At 38.4% G+C, this 26,228-nt stretch overlaps 1 protein-coding gene across 6 annotated transcripts in view; it reads left to right on the forward strand.

Annotated features, from left to right (window-relative positions):
• NPAS3 (neuronal PAS domain protein 3) overlaps positions 1–26,228 on the forward strand; it is a 631,693-nt gene that overhangs the window by 68,417 nt on the left and 537,048 nt on the right. For 3 of the 6 annotated variants that reach the window (XM_054828470.1, XM_054828473.1, XM_054828471.1), the window contains exon 2: positions 18,062–18,151. The exons of the other annotated variants lie outside the window; for them this stretch is intronic. In XM_054828470.1, coding sequence (XP_054684445.1) covers positions 18,062–18,151 — 90 coding nt within the window. The remainder of the gene's footprint in view (positions 1–18,061; positions 18,152–26,228) is intronic. 6 annotated transcript variants of the gene reach the window in all.

The raw sequence follows: 26,228 nt of genomic DNA on the forward strand, positions 1-26,228 counted from the left end.
ATTTCTCTTACTGCAAAATTAGAAATTCTTGTTAAGATTCAGGGGGCAAAATCTTATTAGAAACTAGAAAGAATCCATATCGGTTGTCCTCCTTTTTTAAACTGAGAAAAATAATGTGCAATTATGGCTAATTACATATAATCCTTGGTAATCCTCCACAGAAAGTACAAATTGTCAGGCCACACAGTTCTCTTCAGGACCTGAGCTGCTTACATGTGAATCTGAGGGGGTTTTTGGTGTGGGGTTTTTTTTAAATATATTCAGTTCAGTGTTGACTTTTCAGCAATCTTGTTATGATTTAATATGGAATGCCGGTTAGGAAGGTAGTGGAAAAAACCAAATGTCTATAAAGCTGATAAAGGTAATTAAAAAAACCCAAACCTGATTTTTGCCCTTCTTTAGAAAGAGTAATATTTGTGAGGTTTAAAAGTGTTATATTTGGAGATTTTTTCACTTGGGCAAATGGTTCATGTGAAAGAAACGTCTGTGGATATTTCAAATATATTTGTTTATGCTTTTAGGGGGGTATATTTGCTCCTTTTGTATTAGTTGCAGCAGGAGGGGAATTCTTCAATCTTAAAAGAATTGTTACTGTCATCTTTGTATAACTGAGATCTGTTGGGTTTTGGTATCCTTGTTTTAAAAACTAACAAACCAAAAAAAACCCCAACCCACCACACAAAACCCAAGTGAATCACAAGTGGTGTGGTTTAGGGGATAGTGTTGTAAAAGTATGCTTCTAGCAGATTTACTTCTCCTCTAGGGATTAAGTCGACTGTGCAGAAGCTCACTATGTTTTAGGTCAATCTGTGAAAATGTCTAGTGTAGAACTGAAAGTTGCTATTCACACCATTTACTCCAAATATTGTAGTTTGGATGAGATTGTTGCTGAAGTGGCTGAATGTTTTGGTAAAAGCATCTTACAAGTAGAAGATGCAATTTAATGCTTTGCACTTGATTGAGTTTACTTTCTATACAGAAACAACAACCTGAAAAAATGAAACGGCAGTGCAGTTTACTTGGAACACACCCACCCGCCAGGCTCGCTTTGCTTAAAAGGATGCATATGGACACAATATATAAAGGCTTGAGTTTTTTGGGGTGGTTTTTCCTTGCTTTTTTTTGGTGCGTTATCCAGAGAGGGGTTAGTGTTAATTAACACACAAGCAATATGACCATTTATCATTTTCATTGCAAGGGTCTAAGGCTATTCCTTTTACACTCGGTAAATATTAAAAAAAAAAATTATATATATGAGAGGTTAGAAAGACTCTTGAAGTTTAATTTGTCTATTTACCACCATTATTCCCCGAGGCCTGTATTTTATGCACACACCTTTCCAGAGCATGCTTTACTGCTAATTGAACTTAACCCAAGCCCAGTCGCTTATCTCTCTTCTTCCTTATTCCCATCCCTCACGCTCTCGAAGAGAAAACTATACTTGGATTTCAGATTTCTTTTGAATCTTTAATCAACTTTTTTTTTGACAGCACAGGTCATTTCAGTTAGTGGGGTGATGGAGGACTTTGAGGGAATGGTAGAACGTTCTCAGTACAGGACAGCGTTCTGTCCAATAGCCACAGTAACCATTCTGGCTTGTGGTACGAATGGCGCTCCTGCCGCGCATTCCTCCATCCATGGAGCGTGTGGCAGCAGCCGGTACAGCTGTTGGTGACGCGTTTCTGAGGAGTCCCCGCCGCGGTGCCGTGTCACCCCGCGCGTTCTTTCCTGCCCGAGGAATATCCGCAGCAATGGATGGCACGACCCTTTCCGTGGTGTGTGCAGGCCTCGGGCTCAGCTCGAACTCTAAGGAAAGCAAGTCCCGCAGCTGTCCGCTTTCCCTGTGTGCCAGCTGGGGTGTCCCAGATAAGCCTGGCTGCTCTGGGGGTGTCTAAAACAGCGGGGACCTGTGCCACTGAGGTCACTGAACTTCCGATTAGGCTCGGAATTGAAATTAGGCCCGGTGTGTGATAGGCAGTCACTGTGGACTATGTTGAATTACTGTGGTTTGGTTTTGTTTAACTATTTGGGATTTACGGTCTGTTCCGTATGGGTGGCTTGCAGGCTCCGTTTTCAAAACAGCATGTTAAAATAGCTTGGTCTACAGTTGTCCTAATGATTTATTGTCTTGCTAAGGTCCTTGTCCATTAAATAGCAGTCCTCTGTCCAACTGTAAATGGAAAAATGACTTTATCTTGGCTACCAGTAGTATCTGGGAATCCAGTAAGAGGTAAAAATGTTTTGAGGCTCACGTTGTCCCCTCTTAATGGGAAGAGGTAGCTCTGGATACTAGCACCGTGAGCCTAGAGGAATGCCTGTCCTCTTGGCCTCTGCTCATGGAGCCAAGTCTGTGGCTACTCTACAGTTGATGGTCTTTAGGAAACAATCCTGAGCACTGCCATGCTTTTGGATGTTCCTGAGAGGAGCCATCACAGGCAGTTTAACTATACTCCACATATTAGAGGAGATGATAATCGTATGGTGTGTGGCGTCAGCAGGAGCCTGTAGATCAAATAGCATTAGTGGGTTTGACTTTGTCCGTAGCCAGCAGGTGCTGATCCATTGAAGCCACACTCAAAGCTGTGTAAGTTTTCTGTACGTTTACAGCACGGCGTTATGGAAGTTGAAGAGTTATTGAGAGGTGGTAACTATGATGGAGTTTTGCAGTGCAAGTTAATGACATTTCCTTGTGGATCATTCTGCACGGAGCAGCAGATCTCTGCCATCACTTCAGTTTGTTAACCGTAGCCACTGTTTGAACATTTTTTATTTTTTTTTTCCCTCTTCATGCGCAGCAGTCTCAGCTGTTTTGTGGCAGGCCAGTAGTACACACACACACCCTGCACGGCCACCTTTTGCCCTCCTCTGTCTTAGTGAGGGGCCCTTCTGCCCAGCTCCAGCGTGTAGCAGAGAGGAGCATCTGGCCCTTTGTGATTGGAAACTTGCTGGGTAACTGATTCCTTATGCAGAATTAAGGATGCTGAAATAGACCCTGATGACAGCAAAGCTTTCATGAGAGGGTTCAAGAAGTTGACATTGATGCCTTAGAACAGTTGAAAAGAAATAATGACGTGGAAGTGAACTAATATAAATAATTTAATAGGAAATCTCTGTGCAGTCTCAAATACAGTCCTCTTTTGTTCTGAAATATGTCAGTGTCTGGCTATTTTGCTGGTGTTATGGAACCAGTATAAAGATCTAGAAAAGTTGTAAAATATTGTCACCAGCAGAATAGCAGAGTCAGAGCATTTCAAAAGAACAGCATTTTTTCAGAGAACAAATTATGCAAAGTAACATCGGGGAGGGAAGGAGCACTTTATCCTTACAGGTCTTACCATTTTAACATTACCCTGTATGTGATCTTAACAGTTTGGGAGTTGACACTTTTACAACATGCTGGGCAAAAGTACTGGAAATTCAGTTTCCTGGCGTTGGGGGGAAAAAAAAATTGAACAAGGCTAGCCTGTCATCCAAGTAACTTGAGAAATATCCCTCTAGTTAAGTTTAATGCTTTACTCATCAGAACTGATTTTTTTTAATTAAAAAAAAAAAAAAGGGGAAGGGGGAGGCAGAAGCTGGCCACTACTACTACGTGACAAAATATGAATAATCATCAACACTGTTCTACAAAACAGGGATAGTTGCTAATATTCTTTGCTGGAGTAGTCAGGTTTATTTGGAATATCAGTTTGAAAGTAAAACAAAATACAGTTGTGCATCACCTTTTTGTATATTTACTATACTGATGCATTTAAAATATTTTGTCCGGAGTTGCATTTTCTTTGCACTGAGTGTGCCTTTGTGCGCATACCTGGGAGGTTTGTGTGAACAGGCTTTCTGTGCTTTGGTTTTTGAAGACTTCTTAGGTTTGTGTGGCTTAACGATGTTTTAATAAAAAATACTGTATACAGTTGTCTTCAGCAGCATGAATATTGGAACAAAGTACAGTTTCATTAGTAGACTTAATCTATAGCAGTTTTCTGGGTTCGAGGTAACATTTGTGTATGCTAAACTGGGAGGCAAGAGACCTAATCTTATACAGGTTTGGTCTGGGTGTTGGTTTTGGGTTGGGTTTCCCCCCCACCAGTCTTCTTCTGCTGTATGGTTGCAGTCTAATTTCCATTGTATTCACTCTGCTATAGAAATACTTAATGTCAGGAAGGAGATATTTACTGGAATACACGAGTCCAGAATTCATCATGATTCAGTGTGAAATCCGCTTGCCCTTTGCTCCCCACCCCCTCTTGAATTGGAATGAAATGTGCCTTAAACTGAAGTGAAATACATCACATGCAGCAACAGTGGGCCCTCGCTTCGCCTCTATTCCTGGTGTGAAATCGATACACTATCTTTCCTCCTGACCTGTTCTGTGACCTCCATTGCAGCTTTCATGCTGAACAGCAATTGCTTTGAACAGTCTGGGTCTGCCACAGCTCACAAATGATTCTCAGCTTCTGTCTAAAACTGGTGCTGATAACAAAGGCTTGACTTTAAATAATGCAGTTGTAGTCATCTTCTAATTATGAATTACATGAAAGTGCGTGGTCTTCTATTATTAAGCACTTTCAATAGCATGTACAGTATGCATGCAGCCAGAATAACTCCTCACTGAGAAGACGCAGGAGTCCTGTTCCTAAATCTATCTGATAAAGTTTATGTTGTATGGGAAAGGAGAAATGTAGGAAATACTTCAGAAGACTATTCATGCTCTTTTTAAGTGGAAACACATTTTTCTTTGACTTTATCACTGGCTAATACGGTAGAATAATTTTTTTTACTAACATTTGAATGTTCAAAGGAAAAAGCATATTGGGCAACGCGTACATTCAAAGGAAGGGGGCTGTTTCTCAAACTAAGATGTTTTAAAGCTGTTGCAAAACTAAGCAAAACCCAATCCTTTGCTTAAAAAGGAAAAAAAAAAAGCAGAGGAAAATACATTCTGCATTGCTGATTATGAACTAATAGCGATGCGGGAAATATCAGCATTTTGAAGACTTATTTATTTATTTGTGAGCGTGATTTACCAGAGGATTACTGAAAGCAAAGATGAATTGAAGATATAATGGGCATTTATGCTTGCACCAAGAAGTCTATTGTGCTATTAGCTAGATTACCTTAATAGCCTTTACTGGCTTTGAAAGAGAGAAGCTGCATGAACTGCTGGATAAGCATTCATTTTACCAAAATTTTGTGGTAGGAAATAGGATATCTACGGATTTCTGTTATGAAATGAATGTCTCTTAATGGAGTATTCCTCTGCCATTCTTCTCCCCAAAACAAAAATGTAACTGTAGCAATTTTGGCATCATCATTGAAGTAAAAAATCAGCTTTCAACATAATACAGTTTACTAAGCCGTGCTAAACCCTGTAATGATAAATGTACTGTCTGGATTTCACTTATTTATGTAACTGTTTACAGTGAAATTAGTAAGAGAGAATGTTGCTCTCTATATACATTTTAACAGTACTTAACTATATAAATAATCTAATTCTTTTATTGCTCCTTCTTGTGTTCATTCTGGCTATTACCAGCTTAGATTTCTTATATTGCCAGAATCTGGGAAGAGAGAGATGTATAATAATGGTGTCTATGTAATACAAAGAACCATAAGAGTGGTTGTGTATCACTGGTGTCAGACTAAGCAGTATGTTACTGAAATAATGTTTGTTAAGTGATACCTGTTTGGAACATTTTCCAGTGATCTTTATGGTATTAGTTTTACCATTACTGTCACCTTTACGTGGAGAACTTCAGGTGCGTAAAACTCATTTCCAAAATGTAGTCGTATCATCGTAACGGAGGGACTCAAGACATACTTATTGGTGCAGTATCACTGTCCAGTAGCAGTATTAAAAAAACAAACAAACAAACCCCACAACCAACAACAAAAAATCAACCTGCATTAAGAATTCTCTTAAAACATGCCTAAATGGGCTCTTAAGAATCAGATAACTGGGAATCAAAACTAAAACAAACAGGTGGCGCTGCTGGGAAGCTGCTTTTTATTCTTTTTCCCCTTCTAAGCAAGTTGAAATGCTTTTTAAAAAATAAAAAAAAACTTCTACTGCATTTTTCTCTGAGGCTTTCAGTGCCACCAGCTGTTTTCTCTCCCTTAATACATTTAGATTGCCTTACGTTTTCAGTCATTGCTCACGAAGAGGTGTATCTCAAAAAAAGATGCCTTTTAGAATAGGACCAAGTCAGCAACAGGCGATGAGGAGTTTGTATATTGAATTACTGAGACTACTCCTTAACATCAACATCATCTGTTTTGACTGCTAAATGACACCCATAGTTTCCTGTACAACTCCAGGTTTATTTGCATTAATTTTAGACTGATCTCTATTAGTTGTTTCGTTTTGAAAGTCATTTAAAACATGTTGCATTCTAAATGTGGATGAAGTAACATATCGCAATATATTCAGTTCAACCCCAATATTAAAGAATAGGTATGTGTGCGGGAGCGTAGTTTCAAGGAATAGTATCCCCATTCGCTTACCTGCAAACGAACACCAGTTGATACGGTTGCTTATGGTGTTGCATAAAACTCGTATTTACATACCCGTGATGGAATTTGCACTTGCCAAAACAGGAGGGGGAATTTTTTGTTACTTAGGAGTGAGTTCCTGTTCAGATGCGCGTGTGTGAGTGGTGTGCACGTGCATTTCTGCACACCTGGTGCTACAGGCCTAAGTTCAGCATCGACAAAAACTTAGGCCCCAAGTAAGCACAGGGGAAAATAAGTAGCTCACATTTCCACGTTGCTGCTGCTGCTTTTTCGTTGTAAACAGAGTCTTAGTTGAATAGAATCTTTTCTGTGAGAGTGTATTTTGTGAGGAATTGCCACACAGTGTTTCAAGAACTGTTCTTGTCACTCAGAAGTTCAAGATCAATAATAGGGGTCTCCCATTCATAGGAATAACCAGTTTTAATGGTGAGAGATTTATAAGACCGTGTAGTGCTCAAAATCTTTTTGAAACAGCACAATAGTATGCTAACCTAAAAATAAAGTGGAGAGCAATTCTCGCTTTTCTTTTCACGGAATACTCCCAAACAGCATTTTCTAAACATTTTATTAAAGTTAAATTCCCTTAGCCAGAGGTTTTCTTAAAATTGTTATTGTGAATATGAGCAAGTAATACAGGGTATGTTCCCTCCAATGAATTGCTGTACAACAAGACTTGATGCCTATTCTACCATTCCCCAAATCTGATACCGAGCAATTTATCTTCTAAATAATACTCCTGAGTACTAAATCTGAAATGTTTTGGCTTCAGCCCCAGTCAAACTTCAGGAAGCTTATTCTCAGGAGCATATTCCCTACCTCTGTAAATTTAATTGTTATAATGAATAGAATACATGTTGTCAAGATATTACTTATGAGTATTACCTGTTTACTTTTTGTTCCTGAAACAGAAAAGTCAAAATGACAGCATGAAGCTCACATAAAGGTTTTGGAGGTAAATTATTAGTTAAAAGAAAAAAAAAAATTCTGCGAGATAAACCTGCTAAACTGGGGTTTGAAAAACTTTAGTACTGACATGCAACAGGAAAAATGTTTGCCCCTGTGTTCTGTAGAGCTGTTCATAAGACATCCCTGCATCATACTATCTTAGGAGATCCTGTCAGCAGAAATGGACTAGCAGTAACTATATGAATCCACCAGCAAAAATACTGTGTATACTGAAGCACCAATGACATGGTCAATGGGCAGGTCTATAGCATCAATAGTTGGGTTTTTTCCCCCTCGTTTAGTTGTCAGGGAATTAAACCTACAGCCCTGTTCCGATGACTGAGATTAGGGACTGAAGATCACACTTAGCCCTATGGGTCTGGTTCTGCTACTGATTCTATTCTCTGTTAAAACAATGCCAAAATGAGTGTTCAAGTATTTAAAAACCAACCAAACCAAAGAACCCCCCAAAACAACACCTTCTTTTATTCCAGTAACAATACCAGTAAAACTAACTTAAAATGGACAAAAAATGCTTTTACAATAAAACGCTTACATTATTTGAAAATTAAAAATTGCTTACAACTTGAATGTACAGAAGAAACAAGAATGACTCCTATGCTTGAAAACAGTGACTCTCTAATTTATGAGAAATTTGTTACCAAATGTTAATCAGAATGAGGAAAAAACGGTGTGATATTTCTGACTGTCAAAAGTTTCTGAAAATGTCCCCCATTAGATTTTTTTTTTTGAGGAAAATTTAATACATTTATGAGTCTTCTAAAGAGAGAATAAGATCTGGAAGAAGCTCACTTCTGCTTAGGTTTGTAGAGATTAGAAGAAGCTGTGAGGGACTTCTGAGGCACCTCACTGAGCTAACAGGCAGCATATTGGCAAATGATGCATTGCTGACAGATGAAACGTAGTGCACATTGGAACAAAACAATTTGAACTACTCATACACATTGCTGGGTTCTAAATTAACTATAACCTAGAGGAAATATGCCTGGATGTCACTGTGGGCAGCTCAGTGAAAATCTTTGCTTTAGCGTGCAACTCTAAATGTAAAAGCAAACAAAATTTTAAGCTATATTGAGGGATGGGGTAGAAAATAGTATTGAAAATGCATCTATTGATACTATAGCGTGAGCATTACAACAAATATATTGTGATATATAGATCGATGGTATGACATCACTTGAATAATTATGTTCAGTTCTGATCACTGTAAGAGATACAGCAAGAATAGAGCCAGTCTGAAGCAACAAAAATTATTTAACATGAAGAGGCTGAAAAGATTGGGTAAGTATCAAGAGAAGTAAGATGAGAACTGAACGACATACAACATACTAACAGAGATATACACTGAATGCTCCTATGTACTATGCTTATAATGGGAGATGCAAGCGGACATAAAGCAAAATTAAAAGTCGACAATTTAAGAATGCAGAAAATGTACTCAGCCTCCTTCCCTATGCTGTATGATTAATTATTGAATTTCATTGCCCTCTACATCCATGATACCAAAAATGTAGAAAGGTTTAGAAAGGATTTGACATTTGTTGAAGTATTGAGGACATTCACCATTTCAGCAGGGGATGGACCAAGGGTTGGGAATTCAAGACCTCACTTCACTTCAGTCTGATACTGACCTGCTCTGTGACCTTGGGCTTCACCTCACAGTTGTTCTCAGCTGCAGACTTTTTCTTTTAGTTTTAAAGGACCCTGGATAAGGCTTACAAAACTATTTAACTGCTTAACTGGTAAGCAGGTGCTAAGCTTCCTATTTAATCGATATAAAGTTAGGTTCCTATGTAAGAATTAACTCTCCAAGTGTTTTGTGTATCTGGCCTCCTAGACAGAGGATTATCTCTATGTAAACAATACTAAATTTCAGAAAAGTTTAAAAAAAAAAGTGATAGAACTATGTATGTTAAGGTATATGTGAGCCAACTATTAACTGGATGGACTTCTGTAATAATCTTAACTTCAGGGAGGGTGGTTTCTTGTTTGTTGTTTTTTTTTTTTTTTTAAGCTGTTCATACTTTATGTGCTTATGAAATGCAGCAAAACATCAGACCCAAGTAGCATAATCAATATGGATAATTGCTGCAGTCTGTGCTGCTTCATAACATCAGTGCAGTGGGGAAACCCCCCCCAAAAAAAACCCCAAAACAAAGACAAATGGATATGCAGGTTAGTTTATATAATAGTCCACTGCCCTGGAAATTGCTTGAAGTCCTTCTAGCTACATGAGATTACTATCAATTTTGCTAGGAGTTTCCCCAGCAGAGGCCAGCCCTGAATTTTATGATGAGAGGGGACTCGTACATGCAAGTCGGCCAGAGCCTTATTACTTTTCCGTTCAGGTATCCCATTGCACACTGCGGTAAGGGTTTGGGATACGCACGTAGGACTCTTTGTGGTTTAGGCAGCAGGCAAGCGCATGCACGGACCATAAGAGACAATTATTTCTAGAAAGAAAGGTCCATATTGATGGTATTCTATCATATGTTTCACTGGTGCGCTGTTGTCTGCTCTTTTTCTGCCTATGATGATCTTCAAATTTTGATCTGATTTTGTTGTAACACTTCTGCATCTTGCTTGGAAATCTGATGGTACAGAAAACACATTCAAGTTTGGGGTTTTTTATTTATTTTTTTATCCTGACCGGTGTACAGACTAGGGGTAGAAATGAGTGGTGGTTATAATGGTGGCCTGACTGCTTCAGCCCCTTCCTTTCTTCAAGGGATGTCAGAGATACCCAAAGTGTCAGGCAGAAGGCCCAGGTAGATTATCCTCCCTTTGTTGCTCAGCATTGGTCAAATCAACAGAATAATTGTCTACGTTCCTCTTTGGCTTATTATCATTCAAGCTTCTGTCGTGGTAGGAAGGAATCTTGTACCAGATCCTATGTTTTAGCTTTAAAATACTTAATTTTAAAAAAGAAAGCATGAATATAATTACTCTGTTGAAGTTATTCATGTGGTTAAAAAAAAAAAGTTGTAGGACCTCATTCTAAAGCTGTCTATGCACAAAAATGAGGAAAGAGAATATTGGGATACGTAGAAAGCTGAAGTAATGTAGGGAAAAGCTGGCCAGAGGTCAAAACAAAGAAGACGCAGACACGCTTTAATTTGGAAATTTTAAGTACATCTGAGTTTCTGTAATCTCTTCTATTTCCATGGCTGATGTCATTTAAGTTTTGGGTATGAGGTGGAAATTTGGGGGTTTCTTTCCTTATGTTAAAATTCTGAAAATAGAAAAGGCTAACAAAATGTTCTAATGTTCGTTAAAAAAATAAATCACAGTAATTAGAAACCTTGAACTAGATTTCATATGGTTTGATTGACACTCAAGTCCTTATGTTTCCTAGTGACCAAATGTCTCCAAAAACTGAGGCCTGGGGCTGTCTGAATCTGGGCCCTCACACTCTTCATCCCTGATTTTCCAATGAAAACCCCCTTGTTCTCTGGAAGCAGTTACCACGCTGATATTCGCAGAGTAAGAACAGAGGAGATAGATAAGCTGTTCAGAACAGATTTCTCAGTTCTGAGGGAGGAAGCTCTAATTCATGCTACTTTTACTGATCGGGAGGTGAATGCCTGACTGCAAGAGCTTTCCTACACAGAAAATGCTTCCAACACCAAGCCTGTGTTACTACTACAAGCTTGAAAAATTATGTTGATCTCTGCAGGTGTAGAAAAGAAGCAGAAATCAGTGGTGGGTAAGAATCACAGGGTTAAATGTAGCACCTTGATCTCTGCCAAGAATTATTGGGGAATTCTTAGAAGACAGCAACAAAGTTAAAGAAAAGAAAGGTAGATCTTGCACAATTTCTGGCTTATTTTCAAATATTTAATGGGAAAAATATTTCAGTGTCTGGGAATTAGTGACCAGATTTAACTGTAAGCACCAGATCTGAACCTTACCACGGTTATGCAGCCAAAATGAGGCAGGAGGGGAAAAAAAAGTTATTCTTTATCTCCCCAAGTCTCTTTCAAGTCTCCCCAAAATGCTGAAGAACCCAGCAGAACATTCAAATTGCTGTCATGAGTCGGGTCATCTAACTCCTGTCTGTGAAGTCTGCAGTTAGAACACTTGATGGTTTTCCCTGTTGTCCGTGTTGCACTCAGTGAGGTCTCGTCCGTACCAGGACATCGGGGAGCCTGAGACCCAGCTTCGTGTTAGACCACCAGCAGACACGTAATGCCGAGTGTCATTTCCTCCACAGATGTTCTTCTGTCCCGTCTGAACACAAAGTGTGGCAAAATGCTATCCTCTCTTTCTCTCACAAGAGAGAAAATTAAAAATAGATGAATAGCCACCCCAAATTATCTGCTGCTCTTTTAAGAGGAAGAAGCAAGCAGCCCCTCAAGCTCATCTCTGATTTGCCTTGCTGGAGTCTGCTGACAGCAATACATTGGGTTGAGGGCAAGGGGAATGGCAGCCAACACAATTTAAAAAAAATCAGCCCGGTTTTCTGATCTGTCTGTCTTAGGAGAAAGAGGACAATCTTTTTTTTTTTTTTAAGAGGAATAATACTGCTACAAAAATTATACGGACAAATTGTTTATATTTGGCTAGTTGTTTACTGTCACAGTGATATGCAATGTACTTTTTAAAAGAATGAGAGGAGTAGTCTGGTTCCTAACATCTTCCAAATACAGATGTTGCCACATCTCAGAATTTCCAATCACAATGAGAAATCAGGCCTATGTATTGGGCTGCTACCTTTGAACTTGCATCTGTGGTAAAGAGGATGGGGATATGGGACTAAAAAGTTAATCTCTTTCAAAACTTTTTTTTCTGTATTGAAATCCTATTTTTAGTAAGTGTACAGACTTCTGCTGAAAGTTAAACGGCCAATACCAATGAGAAGAATGTGTGTCTGGTTCTTGGATGTCCTTGATACGTGCTTTGCTCATGTACCCAATTCTCCTGAAATACCTTTACTGTCATTCTTTGAAGACTATAGAGTTAAATGGAGAAAACCTTATTTTGCTGATTGTCTTTCTATGACTTTCTATAAACTCTTTCATGAAATCCCTTTGTTAAATTGCTCAATGAAGTAACAAGTTCTGTTTGAATATTTGAAAGCCAGAGACCAAACAATATAAAAACCAGTAATGCTGGGACAGTCTCATTTCACCATGTGCTCCAAATAGAAATACGAGCTATAATCCCCATCTTCTGTAGGGAACTATGACTCTTTAAAAACTGAATTATTAGAAAATGTTAAGTTCGGATGCTGAAACATTAGGGACATATATAAACAGATTTAATTTTAAAGAAAGTCACCTTGGCATTGGTGTAAAATATTCTTGCACCTTAAGATTATATCTTTTCTGAAGAAAGAAATCAGATCTCTACAGAAAACACTATTAGAATTCTCCATCCTGGCAGGATGTATATAGGGTAGTAATTTTAAGGCTTCATATCTATATTTAGAAGGAACTGTAATTCTAGGAACTGTCCTAATTCTGTACAAGACATGCTAGTCAAGGTACTATCTGGTATTCTTGACTCCCACAAAAAAGGGCATTTTCCTAAGAGCCTTATTGTACCAATTCACATAGGACATACAGGAATTACAGAGTCTCTACCTATCTGTCAGCCTTAACTCTGAATTTTCTTGCTTTCCAGGATTGTTAGCTCGTTGCATTGCTTCACTTAAGATATATTTTTTTAATAGTTTAATATCTTACTTATCAGAGAAAAGCAGGGTCCAGTTAGTTAAGGTTTCAGTTGTACGTGTAATGCGACTTCCTAAGCTTGTCATGCATCAAACTGTTATGGCTGGCAATTGTTTAAAAAAATTCATTTTGTTATGAACTAGCCTGTTTTCAACTGGGCTGTTCAGAGATGGATTGCTTTCTGGAGTTTTTGACAGGTGTAATTGTTAAGGCGTCATCTGTTCTTGTTTGCACAAAATACATTTTAGCCAACTGTAGGACTTGCCCGCTAATCTTTCTCACATCATTCCATTCTTTGCTTGCCACTAGACAAATCCCCTGTTATTTGACCAGATGGTGGAAAATCCATTCTCATGATAAGTTGCTTCTAGTTTGCATTTAGATTACCTGCAAAAATGGAACAATTTACTACTCTGCCTCTAACCATCTCTTTCCTCCCTTTTTCCCTTAGTTTGACTTCTTGTAACTAATTATTTAAATTCTGCCCTGTGAGTTAAAATTAGTCATAGCTTACACATTCCACATGTATGTAAATGCACTTAAGTTCCACCTCGAGTTGTATGATAAATCCATCTAGAGTTTAGTGACACATAAAGATAGGAAGATGAGCTGCCTGATGTGCAAACACAGCAGCTGATAATCCTTTCACATCTGAGGTGATACTTTCCCTAAAAAAGTTCAAAAGTATGCAGCCTCTAAAAACCAAGGTCAGGTGCGAGAGCGCACCCAGTGTCATTTTCTTTTAGCGCGCGCACCCCAAGGAACAGAGGATACAAATATGAAGTGAAATATCATGTTTCATGCAGTGTTTCTAGGCATTTTGTCTGCTATATTGCTAGCTTCTCTGGAAAATAACCTTCTGTACTACAGAGTTAGAGTTACAACTTAAAAGTCATTTTTGCCTTTATTATCATGAAGTGGCAACTTTTACTCTAAAAGCTTATATGAGAATAGGTGTGTGTGTGTTTCTCAAACCGGCCAAAACTCAACTAAAATTGGGGTGAGCTAACCACTGCAAATTGATCAGACTGAAATACTCTTCAGTGCTCTAATTTTTAATACAGAGAAAAACACAAGAAATCAATTTGAAAGCATAAAATAGAACAAAAATATACAGTACCCAGAGTAAATAGCCAATATACAGTTTTATCTTGAGCTAAATCAATTTTGTATGTGGAACCTGAGATATACACTCTATCTGCTGACTTAATGTGCTAAAAACAAGTTAGCAAAATTAATTTGGTGAAGATTGTCTAAAATTATTTGGTTTAGAGGGGAAAAAAAAACCCCACAACCAAACAACAAAATCTTGTCTTGGTAAACTTTTTTTATCCTAACTAGTAATTCTTGTGACTTTGTTTCTGTTTTGTGGGCATGTTGTTTGGTGGGGTTTTTTTATTTGTTTGTTTTTTAAGTAAGGAATGCTGAATAAGCTGTTCTATGAGGTAGTCTTAATTTCGGGTTTGTTGCTGACCCATAGCCTTGTACTTATCAGATGATAATTAATTGCAAATGTAAATCTATTAAATGACAGCTAAAGTGCATAGGACAGAGGGCAAACAGGTGTGATGGTGTTAGGTAGCTTCTAAATACGTAAAATACAAACACATTCTTTGTTCAGCTTAAAAGTTGACTTATGGAAATACACTTACCATGCTAAAATGAACCTTAACAATAAGAGACAAACATCATACAAGAAAATGCAGGGGGGTTTGTTGGTTGGGTTTGGGGGGTGGTCCCAAAGCATTGCTCTAGGTGGTAGCTGCATAGCTATAAACCTGGCGTGCACTTGGAAATCCATTCCATAGTGTCTCAGGACTGTTTGCTTTTTCAGGTTAAGCGCTGTAGACCCCATTCTGTGCTAATTTAGACGCCATGCAATCTTGATGAAGTCAGTAGGATTTTAAGAGATTTACATTGATGGCGTCTTTGGCTCGGTGTTTTTGGATATGATTTATTTTTTTATTATTTCTGTTTCAGCAGAGGGGGAATGGAGGAGAGTAAAATAACTACACAAAATTGTTAGCGAGCATTGGGTAAGGGCTGGGTCCAAAAAAATTCATAGGATCTTGGCTCCTGAAGTGGAATCCAGCCCTATACAGTGCAAAGGAAGACTTATTTCCCTTGGCCTAGGCTCCACAGCAGCTCCTACGTTGTGTATAAAACCTCATATGTTTCTCAATTTAAAACCAAAATACAACAAACACCCCACCCCCCCACTCCAAAAACATGTTCCATATTCTAATCTCTTTCCCTGTCTTTGGTTGTGGTACCTAATTCTGGCTAGGTGTGCAGTAGGATTGTGATTCTCAGTCCAAAACTCTGGTGTGGGCTTGAATCACAGCAAGGTTGAGGTTGGAATGGACCTCTTGTCCAAGCCCTCTGGGGTGGAGAAGCAGGGTTACCCAGAGCGGGTTGCTGAGGTCCATGTCCAGGCAGATTTTGACTGACTCCACAATCTCTCTGGGAGAACCTGTTCCAGTGCTCCATCACCCTTGCAGTAAAAAAGTGTTTCTTGATGTTCAGATGGAGCCTCCTGTGTTTCAGTCTGTCATCATTTGAAAAAAGAGCAAGGACCGCCCTTATGATAAAAACTAAAACAAACAAAAGCCAGCTGACAGGTGTGCTGCACTAGCTGGGTGCAGCAAATACTTATTTAGGACCTATTTCATCATAAAGGTGTTCAAACCTACATCTTCTACTTCCCAGAAGAATGCCTCAACTACTTCAGAGTAAAGGTTTTCTGGAGTGAGCCGTATTCTACTCCACTTGTTTAACTACTCAAGTAATAATGATAATCAGTATTACTATTCAAGGTTCATTTGGCCAGAGAACCAGTGGAAGAAAGAGCATAATTCTGAAGCCCTGTGATGAGGGCACTCATCTGGGGAGGATTCTGATAGTTTTTACAAGGACCGCTTATGTGTTTTTTGAATGACTCTTAATATAACGTGCTCTCACTGGTTCTCTCTCTTTCATCTGATGAATCCTGATGTAATTTTTGATTTTTTTTTTTAATAGTACTATTGTTTTAGCAGGAGGAGTTAACATGTCCCTTGCTTTAGAATAGTTGTTATGAAGGAGCCTGTGGTAATCATTAAAGCTGTGGGGGATGTACATTTGAACCTCCTCCAGCCCAGGAGGCATGGAGAGCCTAGGTTCTCCTGTATCTTTGCAGAAGCTGTGTTTAAAAAAAAAAAAAACAAAAACAAAACCAAAACAAACAACAAAAAAAAAACAACCACCAAAACCAATTTCAGTGCACTGAAGATCTTGAGGCTTGAATTCACTTTGATGTAGGCATTTCTGGGTGACCCAAAGTGAAGTGTTCGTGTGTCTCGGGCACAAACAACATCGAAGAAACACTCCTCTTCTGGATTTCTTTTTTACTAGCTTGCATGGTTCCCTGCAGCTAGCACTTGCGTTGCGAATCCCATTTTAAGATACTTAGCTTTCCTCGTACGCTGTGTATGGTGCTTAGGCATCTTGCTTAAAGGCCCTGGCTATCGCAATAAACGTCTCTCTGGCAATGCCTTTGTCGGTGAATGCAGGAATATCCCAGGATTTGGAGGTGTTTGGTCCTGCCTTCGTCACGTAGCCATCTCCTCCCTCCCGCGTGTAGGTTCCCATGGGCTGAAAACAGTGCTGAGGCATGCTCAGACCAGGTTTCCAATTTAAATTAGCAAGGAACCAGGGCTGTTAAGACCTGAGATAGTGTGCGCTCGCCGCCCTGTGTACGTGCAGTCTTACTGAGTGAGGAAGGCCCTCAGTTTCCACAGTAGGTAACTTTCCATTTTCTTGCAAAGCTCATTGCTGGATAATGATACTAATTTTTTTCTCAAACCTCCGGTCTCAAATTACTGTTGAAACAAATCCGTGATTTTAAAAAACAAGGCTAGCTTAGAGCTATATAGATGTAATACTGTAAAAATAATAATAATAAATAATAATTATATATTGACAAGAATATTTTTAAAAAAAATTCACAGCCTAAAATTCTACACTTGAAAAATGTGTAAAATTTCTCAAATAACTTTAGCGAACTACCATTATATTAAAAGCAAAAAAGGTATTAATTTGTGGAAGATACAAAAGCATCTAAAATGTGTTTTTATTCCAGAGAAGAGGGAGGAAGGAAAAAAAAAAAGAGAGAAAATTGGTGGGTACTGTTTTGTGTGCAATTCCCAAGTATATTTTAAAAACAACATTGAATTTTTATAGCCAAATTATATTTTCTGCTAACAGGGAGTTGGGGAGGGATGAATAATGGAATGATTGACAAATCTTTTAGGGCCTTATTTTACAAGATGCTGTGCACCTCCTGATTGCTGCCAATCACTTTCATTTTCTTTCAGTCGATCCGAGAACATATGGCATTATTCAGATGGTGCTGAGCACCTTCAATCACAGTCCTCATAATGCCACAACATCCTCATTCTGTGCAAATGTGAGAATTGCTGTTGACATTTTAAATTGGAGGGTTATTTGGTCTTTGTCTGGACAAACTCCCAGCTGATAAAAATGGATGTTCTGCCTGCCGAAGGATTGCAACAGTAAACAATAAATAATCAATTTTATAAGCACTACTGTATATACATAAACTCTGTGAAGTATCAATTTGGTTCATAAAATTCTTTATCTCTTCCACTTTTATTTGACGGGGGGAAAAAAAAATACTGTTCTTGTGGAGAACTGAAGTTTAGTTTACTCTCAGTGCAAATTTTGAAAAGTGGAAATTCTGGATGTTATGTGCACAAGGCAGTTGATTTAAAGAGATCAGAAAGGGTGTTTAATTTTTTAAAAAAATAAATAAAAAAATAAAATCAATTTCAACATACTGATTTGTCCTGCATTACAGTTACCTGTAGAGAACCTCTAGTCATGTCTATCTGTTTTTGATGCCTCTACAGAATAACTGTCCAGCATCCTCTGCCCAACCAATCAGAATGTAGGAAAATCTACCGATATGACGGAATCTACTGTGAATCTACCTACCAGAAGTATGTTGAAATCTGTGTGAGTCTTGCCTCTAGCTCGTGCATTTAGTGCTCGTGCTCTCCCGCTATTCAGAAATGACACGTGTGTTGAAACCGTACCCTTCTACTTGCGTGCAAAACCTCTTCAGCAGGGACAGAAATGTGTGGGTTTAATTCTTTGGGGTTGCGCTCTAAAAGCTAAAAAGCGAACAAAAAAACCCCCGATGACTTTACTAAATCTCTTAGATGTGCTTCTGTACAGTGCAATAAACAAGAGTGTATACACTAGAAAATCTAGGCAAAATGTATTGCACAGGTGCTTCACATCTTAGGGATTTGAAAGGTGTGTTATGTATAAATTAGCTGTCACTTTTTTTCACTCGTGTAATGGAATGATGAGTTGTAATTTGCATAATCCTTTAAGAAGTCAAATTATACTGTCATGTAGCAGACTTAACATGCTAGCTAGGATTTCATAGCTGTGCAGCTAATTAGTATGTACCTTACAGGACAGTTAAATGGAAGTTGAGTCCTCTTGCTTTGCAGCCGTTTGCCTTTGTCCGCTGCCCGAGCGGAGCCCGCTTTTGTGCGGAGCTCAAGATCCTTCCCGGCGCTTCTGACAAAGGCGCTCTCGCTGCGGGCGGGCAAATGCAACGTGCTTGACTTCTTCTGTTACTTTTGCAATCAGTGAAGTTTCTGTCTTATTGTAGTGGGGATTTAATAATCCGTTTCTACGTAGATTTGAAAAGTATATGTTTGACAGGTATGTTGTAGATCATTTTGTATTGATGTGTTGCAAATGCATTGTGAGTTTTCTGTTATCTGGCTGGATTTTGAATCTGCTTTCTGTCACTTGGTGTTTACTTTTCACACTCCAACTATATTATTGTTTTGTATCCCAGTGTTATCGTTATCATCTTGTGTATAACAGATTTCATTTTCCAAACCCCCCTTAACTTCTAAAAATCAGTTGTACTCTACATTGCAACAAAATATTTCTTTGGCAAGGCAGTCTAATCATTGTAACTTTTTAGGTCATACTTTGTCATCCCCTCTTTTTATTCCATAACCTGCTGCTTGTTTCCTGCATCTTTTCTTTTAGTAATAGGTAAAACCACATCAGTAAGAGCTGTTACTTCCAGCGTAAATGAAGAGTGTCATTTTGGTTTACAAAAGTGAGAGGAAAAAAGAAATCTAGATTTATCGACATAATTACAGCATCAATGTAACTTGGTGAGCCAAAAGGAAAATCTGACCTCTTGCTTGGCTTTTTTGTGAATGTCTGCTTTTGGTGTGAGAGATGATTTATTCATGATTTTACATTGACTTATAAATATATTTTTTTTTTGAAGACTTTGAAGTTTTGATGGCTTTCTCTTCTATCTCTCCAAATAATGGCAGTGTCCGGAGTAACTGAAATAGTCTTGATCTAGCTTGGTTTTAAATGTCACCACAGAACTTCGGTGATTTTACTTTTCTCGTAACTTCAGTAAGCATAACAATGCGTTCATTTGTTTAAACGTACGAAGCATATTTGTTGTGCGCTATTTATATCAGTTTTTAGAACAACTTCAAGATTTTGAAATTTTGTGGAAATAAGAAAACTTGGCACGGTTTGTCATGGGTGTTAAATACAGAGATTGCTTCACTCTGCTGCAACGTAGTGGATTATCTTGATTTTTTTAATTACATAGAATTTATAGTCACTACAGCTAAAACCAACTAACTGTGCTGAGCACAAAACGGAATAGTAGATGTTCACTTATAAGTAGGTATACAGTTGCAAATAGTGTTTCAAAAAAAAAAAGGCAAAATCCAGAAATCAGACAGGTGATGAAATAGTGTTGGTTTTGACATCTGTTTTGTCATACCTGAAATGTGAATTTTGAAGTATTATATCCCAGTTCACCCCACTTGTAAAAAGCATACATTATTTTAGAAAACTACTGGCTAAGTCTTTGTACAGAAGAGAGTACTTTTTGATTAGTGAAGTTTTCTCTTGGTACTTCTTCCACTCTATTTAAGCTCTCCAAGGCATTCTTTCTGTCGTCTTCCCAATGGATGTTTTTGGTGCTTTTTCCCATAGTAATTCATTTCCGATGATATAACAAGTTACTGAAAACTTCTCACTAATCAAGACCAAAAAAAGAAAAAAAATCAAGCTATATTCGTGACACTTTTAAAGCTTATACTTTAGTGCTACAAGACATGTGAACGTTTGGCACTAGATACCGTTCTCTAGGGAGAATGGATGTAGAAAGGCTGCATGGTGTTCAACAGAAAGGGCCGTGTGACCTTCCTTTTTCCTGTAGGATAATTTCTGGGCTGGACACAAACCAGCAACCTGATTATTCTGAGAGTTAAAGGAATTTTAAAGACTGGCCATACAGAGTAGGACAGCACACAAAATCTGGATTTAGGAGCTTGACTGGTTTTTTTTCCAACCTATTTTAAAATTAAAAGAAGTGTTCTGCAGAGAGCCTACTCTGGATTTATGCTTAACCATGTACCTACTAAAGGTATTCTGTGTAAAGCTACTTAGCAGTTGAAATGGAGATATTCTGATCCTTTCTGTAAAAAATTTGAAAGGATGATACCATGACCACCTACTCCAAAAATATTTTTCAGAAATCGTTCGGAGAATTAACCTTTTTAGTTAAATCTTAGTGCTAATACATACTAGAAATAACAGTTTGTAAGAGTTCTTAAGGGTGTAGATTAGTAAATACGTCATAGTACTATTAAAAAAAAAAAGTGAAAATTATTTTGCAACACCAGTTCCTGAGAAGCTGGACTAATGATTACATTAGCTAATATATATATATAAAAAATAGGCAAGACAGTAAATATTTTAATACAGATTCCTCTAGGCTATTTAGAATCCTCTTGCAATTGAATCTCAGCTGCCGTTAGACATCCTGCTCGGAACAGAGTAGAACACACAGTTTCAAAAGCTGATGGCGAAAAAAGAGATTATTTTTTTTTCCTCTGCTGTTGTCTGCCACCTTGGTTGCCATGGGCCTACGTTGTTTTAGGTGGTTGAGCATGTAAATATGCTTTTTAAAAAGCTCTAAAGTAAGCTTGAAAATAATTACAAATTGTTTTTGTGTTCACTAGTGGTAGAGACTAACGCACCAAGCATTCTTAAAAGATCTTACTATTGTGATTTTTGAAATAGATGACATGTCTTGAGCTATGGAGGTTAAAATCAGAGGCCTGTCAGTTACTGGCCTGGAATACAGCTGTCCATCAACTCCTGAATATTTCCCCTCTTTCATTTCCAGTCCCCGCAGTTGCAGCCAGGAATGTCCAAGCTCTTCTTTTATGATGTCAGGCAAAACTGACAACAAAAAGAAATATTTCTTGTTCAGTTCTAGCTGCTTCACTGTAACCAAACTGCCAAGGTTTTTCCCTCTTGCCCAGGTTGAAAATCCTTTCTTCTGCTTGCTTAGACACCTATGGTTTGCACTCTTGTTCACCTTTATGGAGTGTCAAACAGTGAACAAAGCCCGGGTGGAAGATCTCCAGAGATAGCCCAAGAGGAGCACAGCTCCCTGCCCATGCCCTGGTTTTATTTGTTGCTAAATTACAAGGAGTAATGGTGTGTCAAGAATAGGGTTTTTTTTCCCTTGTCTGCGGGGAGTCTCTGTTGTGTACAAGCAGAGGATATCTCAGGGTTTTTTGTTCTCACCCTGGAAGTTATTCCATTCGTGAAGTGGCCCTTCAGAGTATCACCTGGGTCGTGAGGGGAAATTCTCAGTTTGGTGGCTGTTGTGTGCTGTTTCCAAAGCGAGGGTGGAAGAATCATCTCTCTGCCATTTCTTCCTCTCCGTATTAAGCAGCCTTAAGGTCGTGTCTCTCTTCGGCAGTACAGAGAGCAGGGGAGAGTTCTACAGTAAGGTATTTCCTCTGAAATCAAGAGCATGGAATAAATATGTAAGGAAAACACCTTGCTCATGTAAATTCTAGAAATACAGCTATGGTCTTATTAGCTCTTTTTCCTTCATTAATCCGCAAGTTGGTGAAATGGGCACAGAACAGAAGGCTCATTGATTTCAGCCTAAGAAGTGCAGCAATTTGTCCTGGAAGGTGTAGCTTGGTCATATACACATTATCATCATGAGCCTGTAAATGCTCGAAACAGCCAATTGTAACAGACCAAAATAAGCTTCCCTCAGACTATATGTTGACTCAAAACCATAAATATTTGTACATCTGAGAAAAGGGCTACACCATTCTTGTCAGCCTCTGAGGTTTAATTTAAGATTTGTTTATTTATGAAATGGATAAAACAAAACCAGAATTGCTTTGTATGCCCAAGAAATCTCATGGCCCTGGTAGATAACACAAATGAGAAGATAAACCTTTAAATGGGCCAAATAGCTCTCCCAGGGTTTCTAGTGAGGGAATTCAGCCAGATATAGAACATGGGAAAATGAAGGATTTCTCGGGGTCGTTGTAGTCTGCAGTGCTCATCGCCACCTTAATGTGGACAAAGCAGTAAAAGACCTGCAGAGGAGGAGCTAGTGGGTCCAAATGGAGATTCACAATGTTGTGACAGTGGGTTAAACACCTTGTTGGCTCTTCTGCAGCTGGGCTGCTGGTTCAGGTCCATATAGTCATTTAAGCATCACAGAGATGTTGATAATGGCTGAGAATTTGTTATCTTTTTCCATCTTCTTTGTTTCTTAGTGGTGGTGTGGCATGTAAATTGACTCAGATGTAAGACTTTTCTGACTTTTTGTGTATTCTGACTCATCTGGTATCATATAGCTGAGGAAAAGATACAGTGATCAGAAACAATTATTTTAGCTGCAGGAAAAATATGTAACATGTAGGATGACAGCGCTGTCGTTCAAGCTAATGCTGTAGGCTACGTGAGGTTTTTTCCCAGTGATGACTTCAGTATCCCATGTTTAGGGGCTAACCTATGAGAGAACGTACTGAAGAAGCTGCTATTTAGTTTGATCCACTCTAGTAACACAGAAAGGAGAGGCCCCCCATCTTCTTGCACAGTGGATCTTTCTTTGGGGTGGTGTTCTCCCACTTCACATCTTGATTTTTCTCCTCACAATATGAATTTAATAGATGCATCTGAAGAAAATTCTACCTATCTCCTCTTCATAAATTTGACCTCTTCGGAAGTATTGAAAGCTATAATAACCTAATTCATTCTCTATCAGCAAATGGCAGAGAAGCCACTGTGAACTCATGCAATATAAATCACCTGATTCCTACAGCCTCAGTGTGTGGCTGCCTGGCAAAACTTTATCCCTGTTGCAGCTGCCTACGTCTGCTCTCACCTTTGTGTAGCTTTGAGCATATCTGCAGGTTCTCTGCACTGAGCTGTTCTAGATGTCTTTTGCAGGAAGAAAAAAAAGTCTTTAACCAAGTTTAAAACATGTCCAAAAGTGAGCCAACGTCTCCTTACATGTAAGCGCTCTCTGGGTAAGAAATGAGATGAGCTGTGCCACTTTAAAATGATTAATGATCACTGGCTAGCATGAAGTTGAACATCTAATCCTTGGCTGATTGGAGCATTTGAGAGAACAGCACTCAAAAAAATGTAATTTTTCAATAACAGAAATTTTGTCATACTTATATTTCTATTATGACACAGTTAGATGTTGCACTGGCTTTAAAATTTTACTTTGAGACTAATGGAACGTAGACTGAGTAGAGAGTCAGTGCGATGTATACATGTTACCTGAAAATTTTCTTCCACTGAATAATAAAGGGCCATGTTGAGGTTTACAAAATCCTATTCAGTTTATAGTTCAATACAAATTTTGAAGATTCACTTAAGCTTTGCAGTATCTAATTGTAATATCTATGCTGAAGTGAATTTGGTATTGGTCAATTGACCAATTAGGCAATTACCTTTTGCTGTCTTGCATGCAATCTCTGTTAAACTGGCTGGGTCTTCAGGTCCCACAACCACACCCTTTCAATAGGCTATTATTCACAGTCTGCTAATTCTCTTTTAAAGCAGGGGGTTTGATATTCTACAGAAATTGTTTCATTTTCATTTCAGATATGAAGGGTTCTTTTAGTGTGTTGTTTGGTTTTGTGGGTTTTTAGTTGTTTGGAGGGGTTGTTTTTTGTGTTTTTGTGTTGTTCTCCCCCCCCCCCCAGGTCATGCTACTGGTTTCAGAAATTGAGAGATCAATTCAAATTATCTGTGACTGAGCTACTCTGTGTATTCAGCAAGGTTTCACTTTTCCCATGCTCTTTCAGTAACTTGCTGCTTTGTACAAATACAGAAGCATTAATACCAACTATATCTAAAATAGTACTTGGGGAAGCAGTGAGCAAGATAACAAGTTCATTTGGCATACTAACAGTTTATATGATTATCCCACAGCTTGGGGAAAGGGGGAATAATTACCCCTCAAATATAAGGAGTAAGCCAAAATACCTGCACTAAACCTCACATAAGTGCCATGGGCTGCAGTGACAAAGCTATCCTGGAGCATTTCAGGTATACCTCTTGAAAGGTAGAGTTACAGTGCTTTGCTATTTTTTGATTTAAAAGAACAATATAAGATAGTAACACAGTCTTGCAAATTCTGTTTTTAGAAGGAAGATCCTGATTATAAGAAATTTAGGTGAAAGAAAATCCTGCCTTTCTTTAGATGAACTGTACTTACTGTTAAAGTATTGTTACCTGATTTTTAGTCTGAAGTTTTCTAACTCTTTATGTAGAAGAAACATATCAAATCCAGCATTAAGAAGCTGAAAAGTCTCCCTTGAATATTCAAGATACTCTTCAGTTCTTCCCTTCCTCCCCATTTGGATATTTGTAGCCAGTAACCCAGTGATCCTTTAACCTCTTCTTTGACAGAGGTTTCTCATTCTCACAAGACAAGTTTTCCAGAATTTGACTGCTTCTTGTAGCTGTTTGATGAAGTCTCCTAGTTTGATTACTAGTCTAGTCCATTAGTTGTTCCAGTGGTAGTGCTCAGGGATCAGAGATATAAACTAGAACGGCGTTGTTACGTGCTGTTTGAAACAGATTCTCTGTCTCAACATTGGTAGTGATTTATATAATCCTTTCCTATTGCTTCTCCATGTTTATCTCCTTGTATGTCAAAGGATCTTTTTCGCTGCTCCAGCCAGGGTATTGTGCTGTAGGCTAATATTAATTTGGTTATCCACCATCATCCATATGCCTCTTCCTAGGTTATTATATTGTCTTTGTTTGGAATCTGTGCTCTTAGTTACTAGACAGACAGCTTTGTGCTCAGCTGTGTTAAAACACATCTTATTCAGGTGAGCCCAGACTGCCATGCAATCTGTGGAACTGACAACTCCCTGGTATTTACCATTTTATTATCTTTTGTGTCATCTGCAAATTTTACTGGGAAGGATTTTATGTTTTCTTTCACATCACTGATTTATTCTCCCGCACAGGTACTCCGTAGGGAATAAAGGGCTCAAGGAGTTCTTTCCCTGCACGGAGTACTTAGGCTAGACCTAATCCATATTTCAGAGCTGCTGGTCATAATGGCTGGGAGCAGATTAGGGCTGCCGGCACTGATGAGTTGCAGCCAAACAGGGGCAGTGAGTCACGAGCATGCTGTCTTTACTTGCAGCAGTACGAGATGGCTGCAGCCTTTCTTTAAAATAATGTGAGGCTTGTTTTGTATAGTGATGCTGTTGAAATACAGAGGACGGTTCTCCCTTGAAAATTTGTGTGTCCATAGTGATGGCTACTAGTGAATTCCCATCATTTAATTTTATTTTTTCTTAAAAAAAAAAAAAAAAGGCTGTTTCTGGAAACAAAGCTAGATTATTTGCAAATGTTTAGCAAAATTAATGAATGTGTTTATCCAAAAAGAAGGACAAAAAGGTAGTTTTGGAAACCGTGAAATCTTTCATATTCGTTTTCTTCCTCAATGAATTCCAAATGATGCTTTTATTTAGAACTAAATCTGCTTTTCAAATAAGTAGAAGATTAAATAACAAAGTCATCAAACATAATGTTTTATTGCAAAATAAGTTCAGAGTTTAATGGAAATGAAGCTTTCGGATAGTATTCTGTCCCTCACTTTTCCTCTATCCCCCAAAAGGATTTATTTGAGCAAGCCTCAAAATCATG

The sequence above is a fragment of the Grus americana genome, chromosome 5 (assembly GCF_028858705.1).
Source record: "Grus americana isolate bGruAme1 chromosome 5, bGruAme1.mat, whole genome shotgun sequence".
Classification (NCBI taxonomy): Eukaryota; Metazoa; Chordata; class Aves; order Gruiformes; family Gruidae; genus Grus; species Grus americana.